The 23,740-nt window shown below is 46.7% G+C and overlaps 2 protein-coding genes across 3 annotated transcripts in view; both read right to left on the reverse strand.

The window, feature by feature from the left end:
• Positions 1-6,090: 6,090 nt before the first annotated feature.
• On the reverse strand, positions 6,091-8,075 carry Ackr1 (atypical chemokine receptor 1 (Duffy blood group)). Its single transcript, XM_042681843.1, has 2 exons — positions 7,581-8,075; positions 6,091-7,120 (listed from the first exon to the last, which is right to left on the reverse strand). The coding sequence occupies exons 1-2, from the start codon at positions 7,599-7,601 to the stop codon at positions 6,137-6,139; spliced, it is 1,005 nt and encodes a 334-aa protein (XP_042537777.1). The 5' UTR covers positions 7,602-8,075; the 3' UTR covers positions 6,091-6,136.
• Positions 8,076-10,381: 2,306 nt separating this feature from the next.
• The window catches only part of Cadm3 (cell adhesion molecule 3), a 31,762-nt gene continuing 18,403 nt past the window's right edge, over positions 10,382-23,740 (reverse strand). The window contains exons 2-9 of one of the 2 annotated variants that reach the window (XM_042682324.1): positions 21,723-21,863; positions 21,035-21,187; positions 20,197-20,334; positions 19,717-19,887; positions 15,999-16,089; positions 15,285-15,454; positions 12,530-12,655; positions 10,382-11,634 (exon numbers count right to left, since the gene is read on the reverse strand). In XM_042682324.1, coding sequence (XP_042538258.1) covers positions 11,516-11,634; positions 12,530-12,655; positions 15,285-15,454; positions 15,999-16,089; positions 19,717-19,887; positions 20,197-20,334; positions 21,035-21,187; positions 21,723-21,863 — 1,109 coding nt within the window. In that variant the 3' untranslated portion in view covers positions 10,382-11,515. The remainder of the gene's footprint in view (positions 11,635-12,529; positions 12,656-15,284; positions 15,455-15,998; positions 16,090-19,716; positions 19,888-20,196; positions 20,335-21,034; positions 21,188-21,722; positions 21,864-23,740) is intronic. The other variant, XM_042682323.1, reaches the window with a different exon arrangement.

A 23,740-nucleotide genomic window follows, 5' to 3' on the forward strand; every position in this document is an offset into this window, starting at 1 on the left:
CAGATCTCAGCCTCCTGAGTAGCTGGAATTACGGGCACTTCAGCTTTGCCCACCATCTTTTAAAAGCTTTGTGTTGTTAGTGATCCTGGCAACACAGGATTCCCAGAGCTGAGCCTCCATTGGGAATATGCCGTGTCAGGGTGGGAGTGGCCCTGGCCCTCCCCTGTCCTGTACTGCATCTCCTGATGCAGTCTGAGACTGCATTAGCGTTTTGGCTTCCACACACTTTATTGAATCATCATTAGCTTGTAGCCAAGTGAAACCTCTAAGTCTTTTTTTTTCTTTAAGTAAGAACTGTTGAGCCAAGTCTCCCCTAACCTATCTTGTACAAATTGATTTTCTTAAACGTAGCTTTTTTTGCATTCATCTCTATTAAATTTTATTTAATTTCTACAATTTTGCTAGCCTAATGACCTTCCCTCCTCTGGCTCCTTCCACACCCCCAAGTGCTCTCCACAGAACCTCCTGCCAATCAGTCCTGTCTGTGAAGTGAACCACCCTTCCCCAGGGACTGAAAGCTTCTGAGCTAATCACAGACAGCCCACTTCTTTTTGTTTTGTTTTAGTTTGTTTTTACCTCTTTCTCGGGTCATAGACAGGAGTGAGCCAACTAATTTGCACAGCACTTTCTCCTTAATGCTCCACACCCATTCCCTCTCCTCTGGGTAATTGACTTCCAGTGCATTGCCTTCCGGAATCTTCATCAATCACCTTGGATGACTTCCCTGCCTCTGTACCTAGGGAACATTCTTGGATATGGAGGTGAGATGGAGGCTGAGTAGGATTTTTGTTGCTTGGTCTTGAAGTTAGCAGCCATTGTCTAGGAAGACTTGGAGGGCTTTGGAGATGCTTGAGACCCAAATATTTTCAAGGTTGTTCAGCAGAAGACTGGGAAATCCTGAGATCCATGGAAGGAAGAAGGTAGATGGAGCCTCAGGGGTCCAGTGAGATGATGATGTCTATGATTTTGGACTTAGTATGCAAAAAAATTCTGTGACTGTTGTGAATTATGTGCAGTGCTTCGAAGGGTTAATCTGTTCAAATACCCAGAGCAGCAGAAAGATAAATTGCCACAAGGGGGCAACAGGACCCAAAGGGTGAAAGAAGAAAATGGAAAAGAGAGCTTCTGTTTTGAAGGGCGTGGGCTGGGAGATGCAGGAAGTTGAAATTAGAATGGAGTGGCAGAGGACCCTAAAACATAGACTGAAGTGACCTTTAGGCTCAAAGAAGCGTGAGCTCCTTTCTTAGAGTGATAAAGCCCGAGGACATGTTTAAGCTGTAGTTTTAATTCTGAGCCAATGGAAGACTTTGTCTTCTAGACTTTAGGGAGTGTCCTTTGACACACTTGCTTTTGAATCGCTTTTTGCCTTGCTGTCCCAAGCCCAGCTGTTGCTTTCCTTTCTCAAAGGAAAGAAAGCATTGTTTCTCCAACATGTGGCTCAGGCACATTGGTGAAATTGTCCCTCTGTTGGTCAAAACTTGACATGGAAAATTGACTCCCAGTTCTACAATGACCAAATGACCTGAAAGAGATGTCTTGAAGACTTAGGGGAAAATGTTGTAGTCTGTGCCAATTATTTGTCTGTTTTCCTTTATCCACTGGCATGTGAATCCTGCAGTATGCAAAAAAAAAAAAGCGCTTTATATATAAAATGAATTAATAAATTCAAGTATTTAATCAGTGTTTACTCAGCTCTGACTGTATGATGACCACAAAAAAGAAAGAAAGAAAGAAAAGATCTTCTGCTCTTGGAGCTTATATTGTCTGATAATGAAAGGAAGGGGTGGACAGGTAATGAATTTTTAAGCTAATAAGTGAATCACCAAGACAGTGCTGGCATGAGATGCATGCTACAACAAATATAGCCCAAGTGAACTGCTAGAGGAAAATGGGGTACGCAGAGAAGCCAGCACCACTTCCCATCAGATACCAGGGAAGGTCAGACTTTGATTTAATATTTGCACTGAGATTCCAAGGATAAGAAAGTATGAGTCATCACGCTAAGAACACAACAAAGAGAGTTCTGGGCAGAAGAGATGTCAAGTGAAAGGACTCTTAAAGTAGAGAAGAGATTTTCCCATCCATCTTTTCAGAGAAGAGAAAATCCCCCACGGGGAATAAAGCTTAGTGAACAGGGGGAGACAAAGCCACAGACTGATAATGGAAGGCCTACAAGTTGGTTCAGAGCACTTGGGATTAGCCCTAAGTGCAGCAGGGAGGAACTGAATGCCAAAGTTGAAGTGTAATATTCTTTTTTCTTTCAGAGAGATTCTATACCATTGGCTTGATTCCCTAAGTGATGTAGACCCTGCCCCCTTCCTTAGTAATAACTGATCTATCTGGAAGAAGAAGACAAAGAAAAAACCAGAAGGCTGGGCTCTGGCAGCTCATGTCTGTAATCCTAGCTACTTGGAAGGCTGAGATGTGAAGATCATGGTCCAAAGCCAGCCCAGGCAGGAAAGTCTAGGAGACACTTATCACCAATTAACCACCAGAAGTGGAATGTGCTGTGGCTCAAAGTGGTAGAGTACTAACCTTGAGCAAAACAAAAGCTCAGGGATGGTACCAGGCCCTGAGTTCAAGCCCCACCACTGACAAAGAAAGAAAGAAAGAATTGAGGGAGGGAGGGAGAGAGGGAGGGAGGGAGAGAGGGAGGAAAGGAAACTAGAAAAGCAAAGGATGACATTTGATCCTACATATGACGTCTTCTTCCAGGACTCAGAGAACTATGGGGGGGGGGGAGTGTTAATAATTATCTTTAAGCAAGAGCAGATTTGAGATATTATGTGGGAAATCCTATGGCATAGGCAACTTTAAATGCTTCCAGATGTGGTAGAAGCCTACCAAGATAAATGAGGCAGAATGGCAGGGATGGGGAAGTCAGGGCTCTCAGTTTGGAAATCAAGTTTATAAACAGCTGGACAATGAATAAGAAGACATCGTTGAGGATTGCAAGGACTTGGCCCTCTCAGGTACAAACAGTACCTAAAACATTTTCTCAAATTTAAGTGTGATGCTAATATATATCTCTAAGGCACAGTCTCCCGGTTTCCCTAAACATAGTGTCCAGAAGCAGTCGCCTGGAGATTCCCTCTTCCCTTCATCAAATGGGTTTAGGAGAACTAGTATGATACTTCTGCTGAACTGTCCTCTAACCACCCCCTTGCCTGCTCCACACCTAGATGTCTAAAGATGATTTGGAAGGACTTGGACTTGTTAATTAACCTAAACAGTCACATTCATCTGCAAGGTGCATTACTGTTAATTAAAACTGCGATTCTCCTTGTGCCCAGACGGCGGGCTGCTGTTGTCAGAATAATTAGATAGCATATGATGGTTTTCATGCAAATCCCTGGCAATTAGAGTTGGCAATGAATTGGATTTGAAATCCCAGGGAAGCTCTCCATCAGAATTCCTCCAAGAGTGGCTCCAGGAGGGAAGTAAGGGTAGAGAGGAGGGAGGATCGGGAAATGGGGGTGGGTGAAACAGGGTGGGGACCAGGCATCTGTTTCCTGGAATCCAGCAGTATTTAATGTGAACTGTCCAAATCCGGAGCACCAACGTGGTGTTTAAGCTTCCCTCTAGGAAAAAAAATCTTTCCTTAATATAAATTGACCCTCCCTAAGGCATCCAGTGTTTCCAAGAGCTTGTCTCTTTGACTCTCATCTTCCTGAGAGTTTTTGTTAGCCAGGAGGCCTTTGCTATATGAACTCATACAGAGTTAAAGTCTTTGCCAATACTGAGATTAAATTCTGAAGGTTCTAAGGAAATTGGATTTGTATTCCTGAAGAGTTGCAGAAAAGACACCCAATGCTGGCTACTGGAAGCATGGTTGGTGGCATACAGTGGGTTAAATGGACAGGATTAGTTGGTCCACCTTCCTCCCCTCCCCCAAGCTGTAAAGAAGGACTGAAGTCACAGTTCCATTTCAGGAAGCCCTATCCAGTTGCAGCACACATAATGACGGCAAAGGGCCACTCTTGTTGGGATTAGTGTGAAGCCAGCATTGGGAGCAAAGAAGGAGGAGATAAAAGTGAGGACATTTATCTCTAGCTCACTGTCCTCTTATCTGCTGCCAGCTTCTTCCTTGGCCTTTGCTCTGTGATAGATTTGAGAGTCTGGGGTTCTCCCCACCTGAAGAAAATGAGGAAGGGAAGCACGGGGTAAGCGGCAGATAGGACAACCCAAACGGTATTAAATTAAGGTTAGCACTTGCATCAGGTCCACAGTGGAAGATTCAAGGAGTCACAAACAGCTTCACCTCCCCCTCAACTAGGTCAGCCACTAAATCCAGTCCCTTGTAAGGGAGGAGAGCAACATCTGGTGGGATTTAGAAAGCAGTCAGGGCCCAGAGGGACGATTTTGAAAGGAGGTTGTACAGGGAATAAAAGAAAAACAAATAAACACCCACCCCCCCAAAAAATAAAAAAAACTGCTAGGACACATTCACCAACGGTGGTTGGAGACTTGAGCATAATTTAGAATTGTAAATGATTCCCTTTTTTTTCATTTTTTTTCTCTCTTTTCTGTTTTAGAATGTCTCCCGCGTCTCAGTCGGTTCCTAGATCCCGCCTTTCAATTTATAGGGCACCAATCAGAAGCTGAAGCTGGTGGTTGCTAAGAGACAAGAGGTGGGAGATTTAGAGGCTTTGTCAAGGCACCCACCCAGGAAAATTCCCTGAGCCTTTTGCACCCTCCTGCTTAAGGTGGCCCAAGACATCTCTGCTTCTCTCCCACACTCTCTCATTTATCCCAATCACAGAAACAGCTTATGGGAGAGCACAGGTAAGTTGACACAGATGCAGGGTACCTGCATAAGTTTCCCCAGCCTTCCACTGAGTTGGCAAAAGGACTCTTGTGACATTTTCATGTCAGAGGTGAGTTTGTAGTTGGCAGTAGTAGATGTGACCCCAATGAAGAGGGAGTCCTCATCACCCCTGCCATAATAAGCCGAATTAGGTCGGGTAGAGGTTGAGGAAAAACCTCCAATCAGGAGTAAGAAGCTCAAGGATTAGGGGCATATTTGAAGAGGAGAGAACCTAGACTATAGAAAAGAAAGTAGATGAAGAGCTTTGGATGGAAAAGGAAAGCCTACTTCAGGAGCCAGGAGGTTTGAAAGAGAAATTCAGGGAATCCTAAGCATAAGATGAATCCTTTAAGAGCCTCCCATTTAAGTTTCTCCACTCTTCAGGGACTGTGGATCTCTTCTTGCTTCTACTCATCTTATATAGAAAAGCCTAGGCACAAAAACTAGAGCAAAACAAACTTATGTGGCTAAGAAGTGAGACATCAATCCTGATTCCATGCCCTGAGAATAGGGATAGGTGCAGAATTACTTGAGGAAGAGGAGAGGCCCTGGGAGAGACCAGTGCAACACCCAGGTATGTGTGGTCTGACTGAGCTGCAAGCCCATGTACAGACGCATGCGTGCATCTAATGTAAAGTAGGTTCTAATCGACTGTGAGACAGATATATACACACATGAAGATATGTATACACACAGACACACAGACATACACACATACACACATGACATGAAACTCTTAAGAAGTTGGTTTTTAAATTACCTTGCTAAGTAACTTAGACCAAGAAATGTTCCCCAAGATGCTTTGCCCACATTTCTTCCCCCAGCCACCCTGATCTCAAAACAAAGCCAGTGAGAGGATTGGAGATAGAACACACAGGCAGCAGGGGGAGGAGGGGTTTAGACAGTTCAAGCAGGAGCAATTTATTGCTTTAGGCTTAATGGTCACTCTTTGTTTTCATTTTTGGGTACTTCTTCCTATCCTATTTTCTCCCTGCAACAGCCTCTTTCTTTAATTTATCTGTTTTAGCCATGTCTTCCTTCTGGTTGTTTTTTTTGGGGGGGGGCAAAGGGGGAAGGAGTTAGCTTCTTTCCCCAAGCAGTAATCTCACAGTTCTAGAGAACATCTGTGTGCCCTGAGGGTATTTATATGTCATCCACTTTCTCCCCAGGCCAGCTAAGAGAAACAGATGCTACCTGCAAAGTCTAGCATGAAAGGCCTTTCTCTCTCCATTCTCCTTTCTCTCCTCTCCATCCCTAGACAAAATAAGAAACCATTCACTTCATAAAAGCAATATACACTTTAATTCAGGTCGACAGGGAGGAAAAGAACTAGCATTTGCTTCCAAAGGGGTCCAGATGAGAAGATCCTCTTGCAGGGAGAGACATGGAGGGCAAGGAAGTTTGAGTGGCCTGGTGGCAGTACAAGGCCAGGAGCAGGGGCGTAGCCATGCAGTGTACTATGGCCATGGCTTCTGCCAGGTGTACCATCAGGTCTAGAACCTTCTGGGCCAAACACGTTGTCAACAGCAAGACTCTTGACCTCACTAGATAATCAAATCCCAGAACCACCCCATGAGGCCACCAGAAAATGAACCAGATCCACAGGATGTTGACCCAGGGGCCTGGGCCTCTGCCCAATGCTTTCTTCAGCCCCTTGACCCCCAACAAACACAGTGGCAATACAGTGAAGATGGCAAAACAGATCACACTATGTATGGATTGCAAAACCCCCACGCCCCTCCGGGAAACCAGTGGACAGAGACTGTCACTGGCCAGGGTGATGGGCAACCCTAAAAGGGCAGCTACTCCCCAAATTCCCACAGTGAGGCCCAAGGTGAGGCCTGGGATCTGGCTTACTCCCAGTTTGGGGCCCAGGCAGGCATGGCTCCCTATCACCAAAGCCTGGGCAAAGGCTGAGCTGTACCAGACCCAGGAGCCTACATGGCACAGAATGGTGCTGTGGGCACTATTTAGCCCTGGTGCCAGAATAGGCACTACAATGCTGAAGAGAGCACTGCCCACTGTCAACTGAGCTAGAAGGGGCCGGCCAGGGCAGAGCTGCCAGTGGGAAAGAGGTCGGAGAAGTGCAAAGAGCATAGCAACACTCGTCAGCACACCCAGGACACTGGCAAGGATGAAGAAGGGCAGTGAGGAGTCATCCAGTAGGCTACAGGAATGGCAGGGGGCCGCTGAATCCAGCATCTCCAAGTCTTCAAGGGACTGGTAAGAGTCGTTCTCTTCATAGCTGTAATTCCAGAAGTCTTCAAAAGTAAACTGACTTATGTTCTTGTCCATTGAAGTGGAGGGCTTCACCTGGAGGACATACCCAGAGAGGACGAGCAGAAAAGCTAGTAATCCCCTGACCAGCCCCCTTGGGTGGAGGCTGGTTGGGAGGGTAGGGCATAGGGAAAGCTTGGGTTGAGAGATCAAGGGAGCTGCAGAAGATGGTGTGATATAGGAGGGGAATGGTGGAGAAGGACAGGCCAGAGAGGCTGAGGAGGTGGCGTGCAGTTAGAGTCACAAAGAAGCCAGGACAGGTGTTGTGAGAGGCCTAAGAAGCAGAATGGCAGGGTTGGGTTTAAGGAGGCACCTGCATGGAACTTGCAGTGAAGGAACAGTAGAGTGGGGAAAAGTGGAGAAAAGGGGGAAAGATGTTTGAAAGGGAGAACAAAGGAGTGGAGGAAGGGATACAACCAGAATAAAGACCAGAAGAGTAATGGGAAGGGTAATAGGGGCAAAAAGGGAAGGGGTGACGTATGGTTCCCACACTCACCGGGTAAAGACAGTTCCCCATGGTGCTGCAGGCTCTGGGCAGGCTGAGAGAACGGCCAAGACAAGCTGACAGCAGCTGTGTGTCCGAGATAAGTGTCTGGGGCTAATGAAGGCCCTCAGGCTCTGGGAAGGGCCAGGGAGGACTGGCTCAGGAAGTTTTACCCCCCACGCCTACAGCCTGCCTAAGCCTCAGGCAGACATGAGGGCACTGGCCAAGGACTTCCTGTTTGGAGGTGAGTTTGCCGGGTCCTGCTGGTCTCAGGAAAGGAACAAGGTGAAGACAAGGATGGGCATTTCCCCAAAGGTAGAAAGGAAGAAACCAGGGGCTTTCCAGCAAGTGGGGATTCTTGGAGCACAAGGAAGGAAAAGGGTCAGGGGTGACTTGGGAGGCAGAGGTTAAGAGAAGCACTGGGAAATTGGAGTGCAAAGGCAGCTGATAATTCTTACCGCTCTCCATCCCTTTGAGCAGGATCCAGGGAAAGAGTTCAAAAGCCACTCTCGTTTGTGGCAAAGGGTGTTCATGGTGCTTGTGGTTGGATCTACCCAGCTTGAGGATTGTGCGTGCTGTGGGGAGACTTTGTGTGTATCAGAGTGAGTGGGAGAAGGTACCTGTTTCTCCATGTGCATGTGTTGTGTATCAGTGTTTGCACATGAGCGGTAGCTGCTAGGTGGTGTCTGGGTGGGTGCATTCTTATCTGGAGGTATGGGGATGTCAGGCAGGGAGGGAGGGAGGAAGGGAGGGGGGAGGGCTGTCAAGGCTGCATTATGACGCTACTTCAGGGAGAGTTTGGGCATTTGCCTCACTACCTATGGGCTCAGTGAATGCATATCCCGTACCACGCAGAGCACATGGTCTGACACATTTAAAGTAGGCTCTGGGGGACAATGGGACAGCATATTTTAAAATGGGACTATTGCCCAAGGGGTAATCCCTATTCATATTTCTGTTGGGAGACATAAAGGCTCAGGAACTGCTTCACTGGCCTGGCATCTTAGTCATAGGAGAATGTCTTCTAGTGATTGGAGCTGTTTTGGTTTGGTTTTTTCCCTCTGGCCAGTATAAAGGGTATGGAACCCCCAGGTGGGCTTTCCTAAGCCAAAGCACCTTCTCCTTGAAGGCCCTTCACCCAGCTGCTTTCCCAGGAGCTCTGCTGTTTCCTCACATCCCCCCTCTCTGCCTCTCATTTAGTTTTTTCATTTGGGGAAATGTAGCCTGGATCTGAGGAGAATTGAACCAGAGGGTCCAAGTCAGCACAAGGAGACAGAGAGAGTTGGAGTTCATTCAGACAACCATGGGTGCATTAGCACCAAGTGTGTTAAGTGCCTTCTGTATAGTTCATTTAGGAGCACTAAGGCAAAGCACTTAGATTAAGGTCCAAAGGATGGGTACCCTGTAGAAACTCACTCCCTTCTCTTTGGGGGCATCAGCTCAAGTACGGGGTTCAAACATGAGGGGGGGCTAGAAAGAATTCGGCCGAGTTATGGTCGCTCTTTCCTTGCTGGATGAGCCGGGTTTGTCACCTCCATCTCCATCTTAGTCTTAGCATGGGCCAGCACCGCCATCAGGCTGGATGCCCCACCACAAACACTCGGGCCCCACATCCAGCTGTTTGATGGAGTGAAGCATGGCAAGAACGCAACACCCCTTGAGTGCCGAGGGCAAGGGGGAGCAGAGAGGCCCCTTAGATCCAGGCAGGCCAGCAGCAGCCGTGAGAGCAGGAGAAAGGAGGCAGCCGAACCACACGGATAATCCAGATATATTGAGGGTGGCCCCTCTGAGATTAGCACAGGAGAGTTAGAAAGATTATAAAGATACACGATCCCCTCCCTGCTCCCATCCCCCACCCCTTACCCACAGACAGACACACACATCACAACAGCCCCAGCCCCACCCCCCGCCCCCAGTACAAATATGGCTTCTGTGTAATATGGACAGAGTAGAGTGGTTCAGCTCGAAGAGGAAAAGTTGTTTTCCCTAAAGCGGGTGCTGGGAGACAAGGAGCCCAAACAGGCCTGGAACCCAACAGCTCCCTTTCAGCTGTAAAAGGAGGGGAGGGGGGGTCCTGGCTTAGGTGAGGGGCTGTCTGTGGTGTCCACGGCCCAAGCCAGGAGCTGGAAGATTCATAAAGGTATTACCTGAACTGAAGGATTGGGCAGCCCTGTTGGGCTGCAGCTGCCCCATTTCGTACAAATGCCTGTTGTCAGAGCAGGGAGGACATGCTGGAGGAGGGGGATGCCGGGAGCATCCTGGGTCTGAGCTGGCCAGGAAAGGGAGGGTGAGCCACCTCATCTCCATAGCAACCAGCTGGGCCAAAAGAAGGAAGACAGAAAACCAAAAAGCAGAGATGGACAAGACCCAGCCTTCTACTCTCTGGGCATAGGTGATGGGAATGGAGAGTCAGTGCCGGGGAGAGGCCTGGAGGCTGCATAGCAAAGGCTTGGTGCACTGACTCCACAGCTTGGAGATGGGAGGTAGAGGGAGGGGCTGAGAGAGCTGTGTTTCACCAAGGTATGAAATGCACAGCTGGGCAAAAACACACCCGTGGGATTTCTTTTGATCAGGGTGGACATTGGAAATGGCATGGGAAAAATTAGGATAGAGCAGTGTCCCAGATGAGGTACAAACCCTGACTAGGAAGCCTCCACTTCCAGGGCCCTCTTTTGCACATCCCACACCCCATCCACCTGCCCAGGACCTCTGGGCCCTTGATCATCCTCTTCCTATACTTTTCATTCACATAGATCTACACACACAGGTGCACACACATGCCCACGTAACACACACTGACACACACACACACATACACGCAGAGTTCACATTATTCCCTTAGTTTTGGGCAGGAAACAGCTCAGTGCAGTGAAGCTCCGTTTAGTATTTTTGTTGTTATGTCTGCCTGGCTGCTGAGGGAGGAAGGACTCGAGGGTGGCGGAGGGAAGGGGCAGGGGCACAGGGTGGCACAAGGTGGAGGAGTCGTTGCTGAGCAGTGCCATGAGAGGAGTGGTTGCCGTGCAACAGTCCAGGGGCTTGGGTAAGAGTGAGGGGTCCCTCAGCGGGGGAAGCAGATGCAGTTGACGCCCCAGAGCGAACTCTCCCACGGCTGCTGGAACTAGGAGGGTGAGCTGAGCTCTTCTGGTCCCCAAGAGCAGTTGTTGTGCACACTGCCTGTCTTCGATCACCATAGGGAGGCAATCGGTGGATGGGGCCATCTTCCATCCTCCTTCCTCTCCAAACTTACCCTTCCTGGGAGGAACCCGTGTTCCTCTCCATGGTGAAGCCCTTGGTCCCCCTAGAGCTGCATACCACCTGCAGGTCCCATCTCCTGGGGAGACCTTCCTGTCACTCCCTTCTTCCCATTGTGAGGGAAGAGGAGTTCAGAGTGAGTGAGACCCTTGCTCCTGCCTGTGGCTTGCAGTGTGTGGCTGGTCCCTGTTCCCATCCCTGGGTTACTGCATTAACCTAGGAAGCTGCTTTGCCGACTGTCGAGTATTGAAGAAAGGCTGGGGAGAACCTTCACCTGCAAGCCAACCCTGCTCTGTACTCCTTGGACCCCTCCAACCCTCATTTCCCTCCTCACATTCTAGATTTTGTTGTTGTTGTTGTTTTCTTTCCTCACCCCAGGGCCCCTGCCTCTCCAGCCTGGAGACGGAATTTGATTTGGGATTGTTACAAAAATAATAATAACCCAAACGCAGAGAAGCCACGGAAAGGGCTGAGGGCAACCCTCCCCTCCCCCCCCCCGCCCTCCTCCCCCCATTCCAAACCGAGTACAAAACCGCACCCAAAGCAGACATTCTGTACAGGGGGGGCTGGGTGGGCTGGGGAGCAAGCGGGAGGGGCGGCCCTGGGGTCCGCTCTGTACAAGTCCGGGTTGGTGATGTCCCCAGCAGTCCCCACGGGGCCCCTGGGGGAGGGCAGCAGGAGGTGGATGAGTGCCCCTAGATGAAATACTCCTTCTTGTCATCTCCGCCTGACTGCCCGCCTTCTGCATTGATGATGGCCGTGTCAGCATCCGGGGCATCGTCTGAGCCCTTGGCCTCGTGTGTCAGGTAGGTTCCTGTGGAGAGACAGAGGCTCCATCTTTCAGAAGCAGCCTTTACCCACTTCCCTGCCACCCACTCGCACCTTGCTCATGGAGATTTGCTCTTGCAGTACAGCTTTCTTCCACCCCACACTACCTAATTTGCATTCTGCTGCCAATGTCTCTCACCTGACCACACCCCCATGCATAATGAATCCCACCCTTCATCAGAATCGCATCTATAATATGGGCAAGGAGGGGATGGGGAGAGATGGGCGTGTACTCATGCACAAGCAAGTGCAATGCAGCAAAGAGCAGCCTGAGCAGCTAGGCTATTGACTGGAAGCACTCACAGAGAAGGGCACCTTTGAGGAAGGAATGAGAGAAACAACATAGATACAGAAAGGAAGGGTAGACATAAACAGGAGAGAGAGAGAAAGAGATGGTGTGGGAATGAGAAGTGGAGAGACCAGAGAAGGAAATAAAACAGGCTAAACAGACGGAAAGAACGATAGTACAGGAAGCAATGGGCTGGAGACTCATTTCGGGAGCTTTCTGCCTTACAGCAGAGACCTGAAGGCAGAGCAGCATGAGCAGCTGAAGGAGTGGGAAGACTTGATTTTACTTGGATGATCACCGAGTGATCAGGCTTGGCTGTGGGGTTGGTGGTGCTCAGTGATCACAGGGTTGGCACTGAAGGGGTTGGCTGTGTGTTTTCTTTCTCTCTCTTTCTCTCCTTCCTTCCTTCCTTCCTTGCTTGCTTCCTTCCTTCCTTGCTTCCTTCCTTGCTTCCTTCCTTGCTTCCTTGCTTCCTTCCTTCCTTCCTTCCATACTCCAAGGGTCAGACTAAATCTCCAGAGGCCTTTCATGCAAGCCTTCTTTCTTCCTGCCCCTGATTGATGGCTCTACCCACCCACTTGATGCCTCTGACCTTTGTGTCGGATCAAGTAGTGGCCAAGGAAGATGAGCAGGATGAGTAGCAGGAAGACAACAAAAGCCACAATTCCACCAATGATGGCGTGGTAGGTGCTGGAGAACGAGGGCACCGGACTGGGGTCTGGAAGAAGAGGAGAGGATGCATGGTCAACTCTGGGGAGAGCCCTCATCTAGGATTCTGGCTTGGCCCTGGATCATTTCACACAGCAGAGAACAGGTACTAACATAGGAAAATGGGACAGCAGCACTCCGCAAAGGGAGCATGTCCTTAGTAGACTGTGCTCTGCTCCCGAACGTGGTAATTGTTCAGACGAATTGATATATTCATGCATCCTAAACAAATTGCCTCTCACTCAACTATCCATGTTGATTTCTTGACACCAGAGCTTGACTTCCATTTAAAACAATCACTTAATACCTGTAACCAGTATCCCTCCCCTCCTCCCTCCCTCTTACTCATGGGTGATCAGAATGTTCCTTTCCTATTTTACTCTCCCTCTTATTCTCTCCTCTGTTGGGTATTCTGGGCTTGTTCCTCTAGGAGGTAGCTAAGTTTATTTATCAATTGCCCTGAGAGCAGGTAGAGAAGGAGTTGAGAAAAGCCAATGAGACCATAATTAAAACTCAGATAATGCCTTACCAAAAATAAATACATAAATGCTAGACCACGATGCTCAGTGTCAGCTCCTCTGAGAACAAAGTGACAGAAGGCTAGGAAATAGGAAATCAGAACCTTCTCCAGACTGAACCTAAAAGTGCCTCCTCCAGCCCTGCCTTCAGAGTGCTCAGTCATTATTAGTTTTATTAATTATTATTAGTTTTTCTTCCTTTAGTTTCCTGGTCTACCTAAACTCTCTTGAGCACTTCTTCTTTTTATTACCGTATTTTCTTCTGGTGGGAAAGATTCGTAATAGATCAACAAAACCAAATCCTCTAGCCTATCCCAACAAGGATGCCCGACCTCTGACAACATCTAAAAGTTTGTGTACCAGGACTGACTTGCTTCCTCCCATGTTGGTGGTTATCTCTGGATATATAGCATCTGTCTTAGTGATAGTGAATAAACCCCACAGCACAATTTAGACCAGATGTGACCAGCAGATCTCCAACCATAGTCAGGGGCCCAGATAGCCAAGAATAAGTCACAGGCCCAGGACACAGTTCTCCAAAATGACATTACTTCTAGACATAACTCCCACCCATGGGAGAACTACCGTTTTTCCTTGGACTCAGCTTGAGTCTTGATGTCTCATTGACTTCTTCTGTAATTTTTTTCCTTTCTACCTTATGTTTCCTTAGGTTGACTGGGCCAGCTTTTTAGCTTCTTTCCTCTCTACGCCTTATTTGAAAAGAAAACATTTGTGCTTCGGGATTTTTTTTACACTCTGCTTGACAGGGAGGGAAAAGTTATCCCTGGCACCCCAACAATAGCAGATCTTGGAGGAAGCCCAGTACGTTCATCCCCTGTCAGTCTCCCTCCTGGGGAGTATTTAAGATTGAGTCCACTTTGAAAATTAAATCTATATAATTATTGCACAGCCTAAGGAAATGGAAATCCCTTAGAAAGACACAATCTTCTACTGCCAAAATGACCTCGGGGCTCATCAATTACAAGCCCCTGTCTCTAGGTGGAAGTACTTTAATTTTATTCTGGGCAGGTTTTCACTCAGTATATTCCTGGAATAGGATGCAGTCATACCTTCCACCACTAGAGGACAGCATTGGTAACCAACACAAACAGGACTCCTCTGCTTGGCTTTTTAGTACCAGGCAGAGGGGAGATCAGCAAGATCACAACCAGAGGGCATAAAAACTTTCTCTAATTGCCAATCACCATCAGAGTTAATCTGGAAAGATCTGGAAGCAGAAACCAGACCTCGGTGCTTTGTCATTGTTCCTGGCATCTTACAATAGCCTTGTTTATTGTGCCAAGATGGCTTCCACATGCTGAGGTTGAATCCTAGAGTCAGAATCGCCAATCTAAACATTCTGGTCTTAAGCACAGACCTCTTATCCTTAGAGCCTGGCTGTTTCCTCTACCCCAACGCACTGTCATAAAGGACATTTCAAGTAAAGAAGCCTCTGAAGTTCTTGTGACAAGGTACTTCCCCTTTGTGGCAGGACCCTGATACCACTGGGCTCTTCAACAAGAACAACAACAAAAAAATCTCTGCTAACTCTTCATAAATGGCCTTTGTGCTGAACAGTCACTTCTCCACAAGCTCGGTTTTGTGGTTATGGCTTTAAGAACTTCTGAGGAGCATCTTCTGCTTCCTCGGGAAAGAATAGCACAGAAGAGGCAGTGTTCATGTCTCAGCAAAGTGCAGGCTTGGACCCAGTACAGTGTGTAGAAGGTCTTCAGAAAAGAAATTGACAGCAGCAGCATGAGTGCCATATGGAGGAGGAACAGCCCTTCAGCAAGGGAAATGCCTGTACATCATCCTCATGATGGTCCAGAGCCGCTAAATGCTTATTATTAATACTTGTTGTGAGGTAACTGCAAGAGACAAGAGATGGTGCTGGCAGAGCCCTTCTTCTAGACAAAGGCAACGGGAACCCACTTGCTATTGATTCTCCATTATTACATGTCCTAGAGTGAGTCTAGGCCAAAGTGCTCCAGCCTCCCGTAGTGGGCACTTTCCCTATGTTCCACATCCAGTCCTGGTAGGGGAGTTCCACTAGGACGTGGGGAGAGGGTATGGGATGGATGGGGAAGGGAGATGCTGTACCAGGAGACCTGGGAGGCTCACCGTTGACATTGAGGGTGAAGTAGGCAGTGTAGCTGCCCATGTTGCTGATGGCCGTGCAACCATAGGTGCCGCTGTCACTCTTGTTGAGGAACGGGAAGAGGAGGGCGCTTTCTTGGGTCATCTTCAAGGGTGGTTCGCTGCCCTCCTTCACCCATAGGTACTGCTGGGGGCTATTGAGGTAGAAAAATCAAAAGTGTTCAGGAAAGTATAGGCCAGAGCTCTAGGAAACAAAAGCAAGAAAGCAAGAAAGCAAGAAAGAAAGCAAGAAAGCAAGAAAGCAAGAAAGAAAGGAAGGAAGGAAGGAAGGAAGGAAGGAAGGAAGGAAGGAAGGAAGAAAGAAGGAAAGATAGAAAGAAGGAAAGAAGGAAAGAAAGAAAACTAGAAACCTCAAGAAGTTATAAGAGCCAGAGATACTAAGTATCCCAGGGAGAACTCATGCTGGAGAAGGTAGAGATTTCTTAATATCTATCTTGCTGCAAGTTTGCACTTTTGGGGAACCAAAGGGGTTAAGCTAGGGAGTGTCCTTGCTCACTTCTGCTGCTTTGCAGAAGACATAAAGTCTGAGCATCACTGGACATAGTCAGGAGTGGGAAGTTCAGCTCAGCCAGCACAGAGGAGACAGAAACTGAAGCCAGCACAGAGCAAATGTTCAGTGAAGATGACAATCTGAGAGTACTGAAGGTGTATTAGAGGCCAGCAAGTGAAATTTCTCACGTCGGATTGCCACGGCCTTCGCAGTGTAGCATCAGCTTCTGACCTTCACGGGGATGTGGCGGGTCTGGCCTGATCATGGCAGTTGGTGTGTCTGTGGAAAAGAAAATGGCATCAGGACAATGCTTAAGAGATCTGTAACATCTTGAAATCACCAACTAACACACTGCAGCTTCTACTCCAAAATGTCTCAGGAGCTCAAAATATGAACAAATATGTTCCTTCCTTTCCCTCCCTCCCTGCCCCCCCCCCCCAGCTCTGGAGAGCAAAGATGGTGAGTGTTATCAACTGGTTGTATTGTAACCTCTTAGTAATAGAATTCTGGGAAATCTGTCCTTGGTGGGGCCCATAGGATGGCTTAACAGAGCTTAGAAGTGGTTCCCTGAGGCCTAGCAAATGACCTGGCACACAGACAGTGCTTAATACAGATTTTTAATGGAACAAAGAAACCTGAACTTGACATTTACTGAGTTCACAACATCTCAGGTCTGTCTACTCTGCAAGGGAGCTTACAACTAGAAGCAGCTCTTGAACACAAAACAGCACTTTGAATGGCCAATGCAAACATGAAATGAGAGCTTTGAAATGGCAAGAGAAGGGGGTGTCATATTCTGGCTGAAAAATTTGAAAAAATAAAATAAGCCCTGACACAATATAGATAAGCTCTGAGAAGGAAGAATGGCATCTGCCATTGATGCCAAAGGGCTGTTTCTGAGGCTGGGTCCAGATGGTAGCTTAAAACAATATAACCAGATGCTGGTTTAGAACAGCAGATAAAGAGGCTGTGCTGCCCCTCAGGGTAGAGCCAACCTTAACAACCAGCTAATGAACGCACTGCAGTCGAATCATACAGGACAAAGAGTCAGACCAGGTGAGAGAATGGCTATTCTGGGCCTACACAGCCATAGAAATCTCTAACACAGTGCCTGGACTGGCTGACTGTTGACTGACTGCTGATCCTAGGTGGGCCAAAAGGGACCCCAGAGAATAATTGGTAGATGGATTGGTGCCTGCCAGAGGATACTTTGGGGCTCTGACAAGGAAGTGCCTTTTTTTAGCCCTAGTCATGTACCAAGGCTCAAAGGCAATCAATCAAGGCCAGGGGTCTTGAGATCAGAACTCATCATTAGAGAAACACCTCATAGCAATATACAACTTTGAAGTTTACAGAATTCTTTTATATAGATCATTACATGTATCCTGGGGACAACTCAGTGTAGTACATTGAAATCACAGAGAGATTCAATGCTTTGGTCAAGGTAATACAACCATCAATGCTGGCTTTGTGGCTAGAATGTAGGCTGTCTGCTCCTAGTTGACTGGCTACAAAATTGAGAGTGGGACTGCCCAAACCTACCCCATATTCAAATTTGAATAACAGGCCTAGCCATTGATTAAATAGCCTTAGAGTTAGGAATGTGATCGGCCTGGGTCTTCCATACGAAGGAGAATAAAAAGTAGTTAGTTTTGAAACCCAGCCAACCCTTTGACAAATTCAGGCAACAAATTCTTTATTTTCTAATTCTATCCTCTGTCTCTGGGCTTTATTTCTTTTTCTTTGGTTCCCTCACCCAGATGGGTACTTTTTCATAATTTCCAAATTGTACCAGATGAAGTGTTTCAAAGTTTCCCGACTTCCTTCAGAAATTTGTTGTTGAGGGCTGGGAAGGTGGCTCAGTGGTAGAGTGCTTGCCTTGCATGCATGAGGCCCTGGGTTCGATTCTTCAGCACCACATAAGCAGAAAAAGCCGGAAGTGGCACTGTGGCTCAAGTGGTAGAGTGTTAACCTTGAGCTGAAGAGCTGAGGGACAGTGCCCAGGCCCAGAGTTCAGGCTCACAACCGACAAAAAAAAAAGAAAAGAAAAGAAAAAAGAAAAAGAAAGAAATTTGTTGTTGTTTTGGTTTGTTTATGTTAAAGGCAGAGACAAAGGTTTGAAAGAAAGGTTGAAAAAAGTGCTGACAGTGGATATTTCAGATTTGGTGAAAATTCCAGGAAAAATCAGGGAGCTTGATCCAGGTACTGGTACCTCACGCCTGTAATCCCAACTATTCAAGGGCTGAGATCTGAGGATCTGTGGTTCAAAGCCAGCCCAGGCAGGAAAGTCTGTGACACTCTTATCTCCAATTAAGCATCCCAAAAAGCTGGAAGTGGAGCTATGGCTTAAGTGGTAGAGTGCTAGCCTTGAGCACAAAAGCCCAGGGACATAGCCCAGGTCCTGAGTTCAAATCCTCTGACCCATACAAAAACAAACAAACAAATAAATAACATCATGGATCTTGGAGAAATAAAGGAGAGTCAAGTAGGGAAAAGACCTAGGAAGATGTGATGATGTCAGAAGAATTGTATCCTAAGGTCATGGAATCATAGACGGAAAAGAAGCCTTGGTGAGCTTCATGTTCATCTGTCTCACTTCACTAATAAAGGACTCAAAGTCAGTGGGAGAAATGGATTGTCTTCACATCACAAGCTAGTAGCTGGTGGAATACAGAGTAGAAACTATATCCTGGGACTCTGAATTTGCTCTACTTACCACTATAATTTAGAATCTAGCTACATTCCACTGGTGTAGCCCAGAGGTTGCTAAACTTATCCCCTGGGCCAAATTATATCAGCTATAAGCTTGTGTAAATAAAGTTTTATTGGAACACAGCCCAGTTCATTTGTTTACATATATTGTCTCTGACTGCTCTCCTAAAACACACACAGAGTTAAATATTTGAAAGTGAGACTATATGGCTCTCCAAGCCTATAACATTTACTACTTGGAGAGTTGAAGATGGTCTGGGGGCATGGTTCTAGTAGTAAAATGTCTGCCTAGAGAGAACTGGGCATAAAACATCAGTTTGAATGGTCAGTCTAAACATATCTGAACTTTGAAACAGAGGTGGAGGTCATATTTTCATCAAGGAAAGAAGAGAGGAGAGGAGAGGAGAGGAAACGAGAAGAAAGGCGAGGAGACGAGAGAAGAGGAAAGCAATAAGAACAGAAAGAAAAGAGAAGAAAAATGAAATAAAGATAAGGAAAAATGAGAAGTACAAAATGTCATGTCAAAAACGAGCTTTACAATGTCAGTGGGGGGGGAGGGGGGGAAGGATTGGGTGGGGGGGAGGGGGGAGGCTGGGAAGGGAGGTGAAGGGTAAACAAAGGAGGAGGCTGCAATGCTTGGTAAGAAATGTATGCATTATCCTGCCCATGTAATTGTAACCCCTCTGTACAGTATGTTCTCAAATAAAATAAAATAAAATTTTAAAAAAATAATAATCTTGTACATGGATTTTTTCCATTATTTTTTAAACTATAGCTTTGTTTTTCTTCCACCACTGTGTAAACCCAATTTATCATGAACAGTAATAATAATACAATGAAGTCTGTTAAATAAATTAAGAGAATATGGGTAAAAAAAAAAAAAGAAAAGAAAAAAGAGAATAAAGGAAACCCTTGGGCTTCTGTGGGATTCCTGCCATGGACAGGGGTTGGTCAGAAGGATGCTGCAAGGAAACAATGTCATCTGACGTTGATACCAAAGGCTGATTAGGAGGCTGAGTTGAGACAGTGGCTTAGAACAATACAACCAGATGCTGACTTAGATTAGCTCTAAGTCTCACTTTTATCCTGCTCACTTATTTGTGCACACTGGTTCATGTGCAGTCAACTGCGTTTTTCCTTCTCCCACTGCCCATCTTATATCTTATCCTTTTGATCCCCAAGCCCAGGACATACATAAGACTTCAATACGCTGAGCGGTGGATCTGTCAGCTCCTTTTAGAGATTCGTGGTTCACAGAGCACACGATATTTGCTCCATCATCCTCCCGGGTAACCTGGAATGTCACTGAGCTGCTCACAGTGAAGGTTTTCCCATTGGGATCTTCCTGTATTCGGGTTGGTTCTCCTGTGGTGCAAAAACAGACAGAAACACACACACACACACACACACACACACACACACACACACGGATGGACACAAAGTGAGTCTTCACATGCAGAGATTGTGTGGGCCCCACTGTAGACACAGATGGTAAATTTCAACCTCAACAAATTTAGAAAATTGTAAAATGGATTTGTACATACAAGAAAAATGTAGGCCCTGGCACACACCAGTGTACACAAAGTCTCCATCATTCACTTTCTACTTCTGTACCATGTAACCCTTTTTCCCAGAACCACCTCCTCCTGTGACCTGGGGGCAAGGGGTCCTCACCGTGGAGCTCTTGGTCACCCTTCCTCCAGGTGAGCTGGGCTGCAGGTTTGCTTCCAGAAGACTGACAGTTCAGAGTGGTTGTTTCCTTTTCTCGTAATGATGATTTGTAGCCAGTGATGATGGGCTTCTGTGGGATTCCTGCCATAGACAGGGGTTGGTCAAGATAGAAAAGGAGAGGCACCATGAGTCACATTTCAGCTTCAGAGATGCCTCCCTAAGCATTGGGATGCCTGAGTTCTGCATTAGTATGGAAAGATGAGTTAGAAGACTAGAGAAACAGCTCTCTCTTTGATCTCCTTCTTGAGCAACAGAAGGGAAGACCAAAGGGAAATGGTGTGAGAGTAGGAAAATATACATTACCTGAGCCCGGAGATCTGACTGGACTTCCCAGGTAAGAACCTGGATGGCTCAAAATAGTGTGAATCTCAGGGAAGCAAAGAAGGAAGTTGAAATGCAAAATGAAAATGTAAGTGTCTAGGCAACAGAAGAACCTTGTCTTGGAAGATGTAATTACACATTGCGTACAAATGCCATGTTTCCCTTCACATGATTTTTGGAGCTAAGTAAAGTAAGCATTATCATTCTTTCTTATATTAGAAAGCTTAGGCTCAAAGTAAAGGGTCTCTCACAGATCCACCAGGAAGTATAACAGGAAGGTTTTGAACTTGGTTCTCTTTGCATTTTTATCCCACAACAAGGAAACACGGACCTAACTTTCACCCCTCAAATCTTGGAGGCTTGCCTGGCTCTGTGTGAGGTTTCAGAGGTCAACTGGGGAGGTTTTTGCTTGCAAAGGAGCATGTTGTGGAGATGCAGGGTGGGGGATTGGGAGCCTCACCGAGTACAGTGACAAGAGACTTGGCAGTCCTCACAGGCATGGTGAAGATGGAGCAGGTGTATTCACCCTCGTCTGCCAGGGCCACGTTGCTGATGCTGATGCTGAGCTCATGGGGCGTAGAACTAACCAGCTGAATCCGATTGTCACGAAGGGCTGGGGGAAATTAGAGAGAATTGGAAGCTAGGTTTCTGTTGGCAATTTTCATGTTTCATTTCTAATCCCAGGCTAAATGTCTTTGTGGAGGGAAGGAGGTGAGGAAGGGATCTGGGTAGGTGGCAAAACATTGCTCCTGATTTTGAGCAATTATTAGGTCATTCCATGGTTGTTCTGGACCATTATCAATAGCAACAGCAGAGATGGTCTAAAGTAATGGATCATGTATACTTTCTTGTAAGCTACCCAGGCAACCGGACATCACCTGCCTGTTTGGGGCTTCTGTAAGGGTGTAAGCTACTCCAGTATCCTATCAGACTATTCAGGACCTAAGTCAGAGCTGTAGAACTGAAGTTTCTCCGGAATCAGCTGAGGAGCCTATGGCTCATTGCCTCCTCAAATAGCATAGCTCAATGTTCCTCAGTCTGCACCACAGAGAGCGTTTGTTCCCTCTTAATTTCTATAGGACCCTCCCTTCTTTTTGCTCTTGCAGCCCATGGTTCCCAGGGAGACAGGGTAACTCGTGAGCCACTACCTCTCTTCTCCCCGAAGTAGAGAGTCTGCTGCGCAGGGTTAGACCACTGCAAGGAGGAGTCCTCGTGATCTTTCACTTGGCACTTGAGCACCACTGTGCCGCCAGCCACCACTGTTTCATCGGATGTCCAGGGCTGACTATCTGCAGGAGTAGAGCAGGGTTAGTTTCCTGAGGAGTGTCAGAATGTCTACCCATTTCTAGGCCAAAGCCCATCTCATCTAATTCAGACGATCCAAGGCTTGGGTCTCTGTGTACTCTTAGGACTGGATAGGGAAGGAACAGGGAGGGTGTGGTGGTGGTGGTGGTGGGTGGTGGTGGAAGGAAGACAGCCTTGATTTTTCTCTTCTTTTGAATATACATTTTTTTAAAAAGTAATAAAGACATTTACTTGTTGCATGTTTGCTGAATGAACTGACAGGGCCACAAACACTGGGAGGAATAAAAGCACCCCAGATCTGCACACACTACTCCACATGTATCTTCTTCTGAGATGGTTCTGACCATGCATCCTTGAGAACATACATTCAAATCTGGCATTCTTTACGTTCCTGACACAATCTGCATATCTATCTAGGTAGATAGATAAATATGTATATGCATACATATGTGTATAATATGTATATATGTATACAAATACGTATCTATCTATCTATGAGCAAAAATCTGGGAGAAGCGGTCATTGACTTATTATCCCAAAGCTAAAATGGATAAGGAAAGGCCAAATCAGCACTTGGTGTACATTCCTTTATGCAAAACGTAGCTAATAAAACAGCAAAACAAAATAAAGGAAAACATTTGACACACATTTAAATTCCTCTCACAAGAACTTCCCTCTGAACATCAAGTCCCTTACCATATTTCCTTAGAGTTAATACCTCCCACCTCCCAGCACACAGACCCAAATCACCAGCCTGATATCACTTTAAGGAGAGAAGGATTCATGCTTTCTTTTCGATGTGCTAGAAACACGTTTTCTAACCCCCTCTCCTTGGTCAAATCAAACAAAACCAGAAAGGACTTACAAGGCATCTGGATAAGCTACTTGAATCCCACATGTGCCTTCTCCTCAGGTCTGGCTTTGAGATCCTCAGACTCTGACACCTGTGTTTCCCCCGCCCCACCGCATCCAATATTGCTCCAACTTCCCCCACAGCATGGATCCTGATTCCCAATATTGATTCCTTCATCTTCAGACTGACTTGCAGTGACCCAACAGCACTGACCTCCACAGAAACTAATCTAAAATAAACACCTTCAGCCCTGATTCTGCAACATCCACAGGCTGCTCTACGGCACTGAATTACTTAACCAGCGCTGTTCACGTCTGAATAGGAAAACTCAGAAACTTACTCCTGGTCTTTCCCTTATTGAATACTTTAAAACCAATCTCGTGCTCCCCTTGGCACTGACCTCATCCCTGTCCTGTCTGCTTATTTCTTCCTTCCTCCATCACTAGAATTCCATTTCCAAGAAATACACCCTGGGTTCTTCTATCAGAGAGGAGGCCCTGAGGTGCGTGTGCTGGAGCGTTCAATATTCAGGGTGCTTGTTTCCAAATTGGAGTACAAAGCCTCATTGTTCACTCTACTGTGGAATGGTATAAGTCAGAACTGCAGGAGACCTTAAGGCTGATGGAATCCAATCGCTTCATTTTAAAGATGTAGGCAGTGAGGCAACAGAGGTGAAATGACTGAGACCATTCCACTAATTCTTCTGAGGATAGGAATTCCCTTCTTCTGTTTCCCACACACTGGCATTTTTCAGGGGATAGCTTCTTCCAGCAGTCAGGTAACTTTTGAGAATTAAAACCATGGTTTGAGATTAATTTGCCAGTCAACTGATCTGACTGAGAAAATTCCGGATGTGATAGTTTCTTAAAATGTTTCGATGAAAGGTTTGGGAAATCTTTTATTTACCATAACCATATGCCAATTCCTGACCAACAACTCCTATGTCCCTGACTCCTTATGAAGAATTCTTCCTTCAGCCTGTCTGTCCAGGATGTCTTTGTCCTGAGT

This window comes from Dipodomys spectabilis, unplaced genomic scaffold (assembly GCF_019054845.1).
Source record: "Dipodomys spectabilis isolate Male_0828 unplaced genomic scaffold, ASM1905484v1 ptg000069l, whole genome shotgun sequence".
NCBI lineage: Eukaryota > Metazoa > Chordata > Mammalia > Rodentia > Heteromyidae > Dipodomys > Dipodomys spectabilis.

What these genes read in the sequence shown, in the direction of transcription:
- Ackr1 (XM_042681843.1), bottom strand. Translation starts at nt 7,601, where the DNA reads ATGGGGAACTGTCTTTACCCG. An exon ending in TGGGGAACTGTCTTTACCCG is followed by an intron (nt 7,121 to 7,580) that starts GTGAGTGTGGGA and finishes TATGTCCTCCAG; the next exon opens with GTGAAGCCCTCCACTTCAAT.